The 9,290-nt window shown below is 36.4% G+C and overlaps 1 protein-coding gene across 1 annotated transcript; it reads left to right on the forward strand.

Moving 5' to 3' along the window:
• The first annotated feature begins 1,446 nt into the window (after positions 1-1,446).
• si:dkey-16l2.17 (serine protease 33) lies at positions 1,447-8,381 on the forward strand. Its single transcript, XM_051716768.1, has 7 exons — positions 1,447-2,048; positions 2,187-2,253; positions 2,376-2,399; positions 2,614-2,779; positions 5,124-5,395; positions 7,238-7,404; positions 7,523-8,381. The coding sequence occupies exons 2-7, from the start codon at positions 2,208-2,210 to the stop codon at positions 7,769-7,771; spliced, it is 924 nt and encodes a 307-aa protein (XP_051572728.1). The 5' UTR covers positions 1,447-2,048; positions 2,187-2,207; the 3' UTR covers positions 7,772-8,381.
• The last annotated feature ends 909 nt before the right edge of the window (positions 8,382-9,290 follow it).

Consider the following 9,290-nt stretch of genomic DNA (forward strand, 5'->3'; position numbering starts at 1 on the left):
ATTATTCTATAAGTAATATTTATTTTTTATATTCTAAACATTTTATTACTTAATGCTGGCATCATTGTGGCAAGAAGAGATTACTTTGGAGAATGATCATGTATTTCCAGGGGCACATTTTGACAGTGTAAAGTATATAATAAACACATTAAAATTTCATTCATTCTTTCATCAATATTTAGAGAATTTATACATTTTAAGGAATATTTTGGGTTCAATACAATTTAAGCTCAATCTACTGCATTTGTGGTATAATACTGATTACAACAAAATGTATTTAGACTCGTCCCTCCTTTTCTTTAAAAAAAGCACAAATCTGGGTTACAGGCACTTACAATGGAAGTGAATTGGGCCAAACTGTAAATGTTTAAATAGCCACAAGACGTAAACAATATGTGTGTTAACATGATTTTAGTGTGAGAAAATTGCTTACCAACCTTTTCTGTGTGAAGTTAAAGCCAATTTTACATCTGTGTTGCTATGACGATGTAATGTCAACAAACCCTAAAACCCTAAAACGATTGTAAAAACGCAGATTGAACAACTTTACAGCTCAAATAAAACATGATTTTGAACAGAAGAATTAATGTAAGTGCTTTTATAAATTTATAAGCTTCACATTTCTGCCTTTAAACCCTCCAAAAATTGACCTCATTCACTTCCATTGTAAGTAAACTGTAACTTCAATTTTTGCTTCTTTTTTTTTTTGTTTTTTTGTTTTTTAAAGAAAAGGAGGGATGAGTCGAAATTAATTTTTGTGGTAATCAACATTATGCAACGAATGCTGTCAATTGAGCATAACTTGTATTGAACCCGGAACATTCCTTTAAGGAACAGAACTATGTAGGCTACAGTTTATGTGTTAGTTCATTTGATTGAATAGAAAATAGGACCCCTTACCGACAGACTACACAATGTATTTAAATCCGTCTATCCTCTGGGAAGTTACTACAGCCTTTAGAATGTTAAAATATAATTTTTGGTGAATTTTAGTGATTTATTTTTCTAAAATAATTATAATTGATCATACTGTAATAATCTCACCTGTAGTAAATTCATCAATCCTCTAAGAAGTTACTACTGCCTTTAGAATGTTAAAATATCATTTTGGTGAATTTTAGTGAATATTTTTCTAAAATAATGAATACAATACTTATATAATTGATCATACTGTAATAATCTCACCTGTAGTAAATCCTTATATCCTCTGGGAAGTTATTAGAACATTCTGAATGTGAAAATGTATTTTACTGTATTTTTTTATTTATTTATTTTTTATTTATTTTTCTTAATGTATAACTTGATTGTTGTAATTGAACGAATGAGTGTACATCTCCTATGTTTTAGCGTAGTGGGTGGAGTTTTCAGACGGTCCCTTACATCTGTTGTAAGCGCATCGGAGCAATTCAGGCATAATTTTGCAGCCACACTAAACGTTGACTGTTCTGAATCCAAGTTTTATGCCCATATAGTACAGTTGTACTCCCTTTAAACCAAGTGTGCTAATGACATCTTTGTAAGATTGTCGACTGAAGAGAGCGCGGGTAAGAGAAACCGAATATCTAACGAATGTCGAACGTCAAACTAACTTTACCGCGGTGCAGGACTTCTACTTCAATTCCCTGAAATGTTCTCTGTGTGAATCATCTCGTGCTGAGAACAACGGGCTCATTATTCGGACGAGATTGAAACCGCGGATTGTGATTGGATGCTGCCAGCAGGTAGAAACGCACAGGTACTTTTAGTAGCCTACTCAGGCATCTGATTTTTTCCTGCTGCGTTTTCGTTAAATTGTCTTTCCTTAACTCTCGCTCACATTCGCACCTTTTAGTACAACTCTCAAAGCAGATGTAATTGGGAAAGATACGAGTATGTACCGTTTTCAGAAAAGGCATCGCAAACCCGTAGCCTCGCGCGAAATTAAAAAGTTTATGTAGGTTAAAAAAATAAAACGCGCGTCAGACGTACACAGCTTCTTTTATAATTTTGTTGGATTACATCTGCTCTGTAATATTTTTCTTTTGGATATAGAACCTCCTACATTCCAGGTAAGTGTTTGAACCCAATTGTTGATGACAATGTTGGTTATTCTTTGTTTGATTATAGAGCCCAAGGGTCACACCAAGGGGCAGGGGGCAATCAACATAATAATTAATTCTTTAAAACATTCACATAATTATTTACAGAACACCGCCAACAAACTCAGAATGACTGATTCAAGGATATCGCTGCTAATGCTCTTGATTTTATCAGGTAAGCCATTAGTGGTGTAGTGGCTCAGTTGCAGTCTAACCATTTGATTCATTCCATTTATTAAATCCATCACACTGAATAAACTATTTTTTTTATTTATTATTATTATTCCTGCATTATAGGTGTGTCGACATGTGAGGCACAAGGTAATTTATTTCTCCTCACTTTTCTTTAGGTTTGTAACCTTACCCAAAACAGTTTATACTCAAATGCCTCATGTGTCATACTCCTATTTGTGTAACTCCTTTTGAGACCATGAGCAGAAGAAATAATACTCTAGGGGTTTTCTATGGCAGGTGTGTACTAGTAGGAAATCTCTTCTGTATATAATCTAATTCTCCTCTGACCTGCTCACTTAAGTGTGTGGTAGGCCTCCGCTTGGGAAACGTATCGTAGGAGGACTTGAAGCATCTGAAGGGGCATGGCCATGGCAAGTGGACATTCAAATGGGAGCTAGTGGCCATGTTTGCGGTGGATCCATAATTGCCAGAAATTGGGTCCTTTCTGCTGCACACTGCTTTCCTTAGTAAGGCAATTGCTTGATCATCAGTCACTGGAATAATACAATTTGGTCAGGGTCTGCTCAATTTACATTTTTACATAAGACCAGTTATCTGCCGTCTTTACCGGTAAATAAAATAAAATTTCATAAGTAATGGACTTCAGTAAGGCTAAAAAAAGTTACGTTTTGGATCAGAATCAGAATGTGAGGTACTGGAACTTATCTTGGTCACATTGGGAATCTACTCAACATGCAAAAAATATGCAGTTACATTAAAGGGATAGTTCAACTAAAAGTGAACATTCATCATTTACTCACTTTCATGCCATTCCAAATGTGTATGACTTTCTTTCTTCTGCTCAAAACGCTCAGTAGGTACATACAATGCAAGTGAATGGTGACCAGACCTGTCAAGCTCCAAAAATCACATAAAGGCAGCATAAAAGTAATCCATACTCCAGTGGTTAAATCTATATCTTCAGAAGCTATATAAGTGTGGGTGAGAAACAGATCAATATATAAATCCTTTTTTTTTTTTTTTTTACTATAAATCTCCACTTTCACGTTTACTTTCAAAAGATGTGAAAATGTTAAAGAATATGAACGTGAAAGTGGAGACTGATAGTAAAAAAGGACTTAAATATTGATCTGATTCTCACCCATACTTATACACTGCCTGACCAAAAACAAAGTTGCCGTTTTGGATTTAAATAAGCAGATACTTAAGTGCTTTGGGTCAAGAACTGTCCAATGCATTATTAAAACCTGGAAGGATAGTGGTGAACCGTCAGCTTCGCGGAAGAAATTTGTTCAGAAAAAAATCTTGAATGATCGTGATTGGAGATCACTAAAGCTATGTTTAATAGTGAAGGTAAGAGCATTTCCACATGCACAGTGTGATGAGAACTTACAAGATTGGGACTAAACAGCTGTGTGGCCACAAGAAAGCCATTTGTTGACTTCAGTTTGTTAGGGAGCATAAGGATTAGACTGTAGAGCAATGGAAAAAGGTCATGTGGTCTGATGAGTCCAGATTTACCCTATTCCAAAGCGATTGGCGCGTCAGGATAAGAAGGGTTATTCAAAGAACCGAATGATGATTTTACTCACAACATTAATCCATAACAAGCCCACAAATGTACACAGCACATCGCAGTCTTTGCTTACGACGATGCTGGAGCTGTTGTGCAAGTCCAATGCAGACAAATGAGACACAAGCGAGTAAAAGATAATATATCCATGTTTTGAATCACAATACACTAAGCATAAAGATTAAAGAACATTTACTTGAGCTATACACCCCAAGAAACTCCGGCTGCACAAAAAGTATAAATAAATTCCAGCAACTTTCCACGCGTCCAGCTCCCACATTGGAGCGTCCCATTTAGAAGTGATCATGCCCTGTTCCCTTCAAAGACAATTACCCTTCACTGTGAGAGCTTCAGATGGCTGAAAGGTGATATTGTTCAGTCAGAACCAACTTTCTAAGTGATTCTTATTGGAAAATCTGTTTGGAACGACCCTACAGCATGGATTGTGCTCCCTTCGAAGTGCCCTGTTAAAGGAATAGATCCGAAGCGAACATTTGTAGTTAAAAAGTATATAAGTATTGTTTTGTTTCTAAAAATAATCAACCGTTTGGGTTCAGAAGACCTTTATTTGTCAACTGGAGTCATGTGGATTATTTTGATGCATCCTAAATATACATTTAGGACTGTCAAAAAATGGAGGACATTCACTTGCATTGTTTAGAGGAGGAGGCCTGAAATGAAATCCTAAAAATCTTATATTCTGTTTTGATGAAGAAAGAAACTCAGATACATCTTGGATGGCCTGAGGGTGAGTAAATTATCAGCAAATGTTCATTTTTGGGTGACCTATTCCTTTAAGGCATGATCAGCATCAATTAAAACGCAGCCAGACACACTGAACAGTTTTAGGTGGAGTATGCGCTCTCATTCTAGAAAGCACTTGACTGGACGAGGTTTCTCACCCTCTATGTGACGCAATGGATGTTCTTGAGTCTTTTTAGCTGGAAGAGAGAGACCGCAGATTTTAAATGCTTGTATCTGAAAAAATTTTTGTCAACGTTTAAAAGTACACTATCATATAGATGACCTTAAAGCTAATATATATGGACTAAAAGCAGCAAAACTTTTATTTTGATTTCAATGTGTACACATTACAATATACAAAGTACAATGTATAAAATAGAGGACAACATTTTAATTTTATTTACCATATTCAAATTTCCATTACATGCCAAAATCAGCTTGTTTCAGAGAATTTCATTCATTTACACTAAACTTTAATTGTTAAAATGAAAATTCTATCATCATTCACTTATTATCATTTCTCCTATCCTTAGCCCTTCAGAAGTGTCTTCATATCGCCTGTACATGGGACGTCATCAGCTCAATGGCCTAAACAGGTTTGAGATGGTCAGTCTGGTGCAAAGGGTGGTAGTTCCAGAGGGGTACTCAAACCCTCAGCAGGGCAGAGATGTAGCATTAGTTCAGCTGCGCTCTCCGGTCACCTGGTCAGACAGAATCCAGCCTGTGTGTCTACCTCATTCTGGCCTACAGTTCGACAGTGGAACCTTTTGCTACGTCACAGGCTGGGGCCACACACAGGAGGGGGGTAAGTGCATCAAGCAAGAAATAAGGGTTTCCTTAAAAAATAAGATTTATTGTAGAGGATTTAAGACCATGGCTGAGGCTTTGTATATTAGGAGTGTATGGGGAGGAAGTGTTTCCTAGGGAGTGATTGCTGGGTTTCTTTCCATTAGATTTCTGTAGTGGTAGTTACAGTGCACTAGGAACAGGAAGTCAAGAACAATTATGGACATATTTAGACAAGCACACCACACATGCCAAGTTTAAAGCTTTATTGTTTGAATATGCTATAGAGCTAGTTAGTTTGTAGTCCTAAAACCTGGAAGAGAATTAGCATTTTCGAGCATTAAGTTACACCAGCAAAACTAATTTTATGGCTTAGATCAGGTAGAAACAGCTCCTCCAAAAATTGCAGGTTACCACTTTTAACAGTGTGGGACATAGTGGTCTAAAAAAAAAAAAAAAGATTACAACAGGGGTCGGCAACCTTTTTGACACAGAGTGCCATTTTTTATTTTCCTGGTCAATGGCTGTGCTAACCCCCCCCCCCCCCCCACCAAAAAAACAAACAAACAAACAAGCGCATGTATGTGATTTTCCGAAGTTTGAGTCCAAAATTATTTCTATTTTGCATTTTTCCTAATTGTTTATTTTTCCTTACAAATGATATTATCACCTTAACAGTTTGAGTGAAAAATTTGTGCAAAACTTAATGATTATGATATAATCATCATTCTGCATGTGAAAGGATTTAATGAAAGAAAACCCGTCCTTTTGTACAAAATGAGTTAACACAGTTTGTCACAAATTTGCTTATTTAATTACTGATCACGAATTTGTGTGGAATCTTAAATATTATATTATGTCATACATTTTTCAAAATCACGCAGCGGGGTAATCACTAGCATGCAAACAACAGCGAGAGGAGCAGTTTTTCGCACCTGCATTCCAATCTACATCTTGATGTAGTCCTTCCTCATGATCACGCAGTGTGTTTTCATCAGCTGAATGGGAGGCTAAAAATGATTAAAATATGATGAGACATGCACTGTGCGTGCAAGCTATTCGTGCATCACAAGCCAAACAACTATTCAGCCCTTTTTGGTGAATCGCACCTGCAAAATCCTAAAACTTTATTTCCAGGTTTAATTTTTTTTTGGAAAAGACTTGGATTTTTGAACTCCACAATGTTGTTTTGTTTTCTCTTTTAATTGTTTAATGTAATTCTGAGTGTGACCATGGTTTAAGGAGGGTGTACCTGTATGCTGAGTTGGAAATCTCAAGGATTAATAATGGTGTTTTCATTATTACATCACGAGTTGTTTTGAAACAAAAAAGAAACATATGAAATGTAGGCTGTCATCCGCGCAGCCTGACCGAAGCAAAGCGGGCGCGTGATTAACTGAAAGTGAAGCACTGCCGGCTTGTGATGCGTGAATGGCTTGCACGCGCTGCACAAGTCTGTTGGGTATACTGCAGTCTCGTCACATTTTAACTTTTTGTTTAGCCTCCCATTCAGCTCATGAAAACATGCTGAATGATCATGAGGAAGGATTACATCAAGATGTAGATTGGAATGCAGGTGCGGAATTTATATAAATAAAATAGTCTACTCCTCTCTTGCTGTTGCTGACGTGCTAGTGATTACCCCTCCATGTGCCACTGCTGGCACACGTGGCAGAGGTTGCCGACCCCTGGATTACAATGTCTAAGTAATGCACGATAGCTAATCACAGTTTTTTGTCTCATGTGTTAGTTTAACTGTGCTCAGTGTGTTTTTCTATGGGGAGTAGTGTGCTAAGACTTACTGTGATTACATTTGTGTGCATGTTGAAATTAGCGATCTCTCTCTCTTTCCCCCAAATAGTCCCCCTCACTGGAACTGGGGCTCTACGGGAAGTGCAAGTGCCCCTTGTTGACCAATCTTCCTGCCAATCAATGTACCACATTCAGTCATCTAATTCAGAAACAGTGAACATCCTGTCAGACATGATCTGTGCTGGATATATGGAGGGAGGCAAAGATTCCTGTCAGGTATGGGACTATACTACTTAATGTACCATCTTACACATCGTACAGTGACAAAAGAGCACTAAACCGTTAGCAGTTTTGACCTCTTTTAATGTAAATGACATCCTTTTTTTGCTCTCAGGGAGACTCTGGAGGCCCTCTGGTTTGTCCTGTTGGCAATGGGACATGGATTCAGGCAGGAGTTGTAAGTTTTGGACTTGGATGCGCTCAGAAGAACCAACCAGGTGTCTATTCCAAAGTCTCAAGTTTTGCTGGCCTCATCCGCTCCACAGTACCAGAAGCTCAGTTGCTGGGTTATGCTTGGAGAATTGAAAGTCAAATGCCTCTCATTCTATGTCTCTATTTTGCTTTAGTGCTCTTTTGTAGATAGTAGTTAAGTACAATGTGGTATTTTATCTGTGTGGCATTGACTGCCAAGTTGTTGTGTTTTGAATGTAGTCAATGCAAAGCCTCAGAAGTGCAAATGTAATGATGTTTGCTAAAACCAAACAAAATTAGTGCAGATGTATTTTTTGTATAATTTTGTAATACGAGGCTTGTTAATAATGCAGATGGAGTGATTTAGCTATCTGATCCTGCCTAAGCAATAATGTAGTTGCTACACTGTTATTATTGTGTATGAGATTGCTTATGTGCATTTTTAAATATGGTAAAAACATTGTCACTATGACCTCAAAACACGGTAAAATGGCAATATTCTTATTCTTTTTGTATTTTCTACTCTGATTATTTGTAATGAATAGTCATATCAATTTTACTACATAAGGCAAATTGCATATTACATCTCGTCATGCACTAAAGATTTAACTTATGCAATCAACATCTGTGTTTTAACCTCTTTTACTTTGAATTTAGATTCTTGAGATTGGGTTTTCACCTCTATTTTGCACTATTCTTTTTTTTCTTTTGCTCATCTTTTTTTTTACAAGGGTTGGTTGTTGGAATTACACTTGACATTTTTTCATCATTCTTGATCTATTGTGATATGCATACTTGTCATACATTTTATAATCCTTGTAAAAGCAGTTTGAAATTCGTTTTTTTTATATAGATAAACGGTGCTGCAGACACAAATTGTTGATAATAGGACTTGTGTATTGAATGAAAATTCTCATCATTTACTCACCATAATGCCATCCCAGATGTGTATGACGTTTTTCTTCTGCAGAACACACAATTATTTTTGAAGAATATCTCAGTTCTGTAAGTCCTCACAATGCAAGTGAATAGTGACTAGAACTCTGAATCTCAAAAAAGGACATAAAGGAAACATAAACGTAATCCATAATGCTCTAGTGGTTAAATCCATATCTTTACAAGTGATATAAGTCTGGGTGAGAAACAGATCAACATTTAAGTCATTTTTTTACTATCAAGCTCCACTTTCACATTTTGAAAGTGAAACTAAGTGGAGATTTATAGTAAAAAAATAAAAATAAAAAAAGGATTTCAAAATTGATCTATTTGTCACCCACACTTCTCATATCGCTTCTAATGATATGGATTTAACCACTGGCATATTATAGATTATTTTTATGTGGCCTTTAAAATATTATCGGACCTTCAAAGTTCTGGTCACCATTCACTTGCATTGTATGGACCTACAGTGCTAAGACATTCTTCTAGAAATCTTCGTTTGTGTTCTGCAGAAGAAAGAAAGTCATACACATCTGGGATGGCATGAGGGTGAGTAAATTAAAAGATAATTTTCATTTTTGGGTGAACTATTAAGCAATGAAAAGAAGAAATGGGGGGCTAAAGGGATGAATGTCACATTAGCTGTCAAGAACATGTTCAAGACATATTTCACACCCAAATCAAAAGACAGAAAAAATTAATTGCATGGAAAATAATGACAAATAGGTAGTATCCAACTATCCATGATTTGA

This window comes from Myxocyprinus asiaticus, chromosome 14 (assembly GCF_019703515.2).
Source record: "Myxocyprinus asiaticus isolate MX2 ecotype Aquarium Trade chromosome 14, UBuf_Myxa_2, whole genome shotgun sequence".
Taxonomy (NCBI): domain Eukaryota; kingdom Metazoa; phylum Chordata; class Actinopteri; order Cypriniformes; family Catostomidae; genus Myxocyprinus; species Myxocyprinus asiaticus.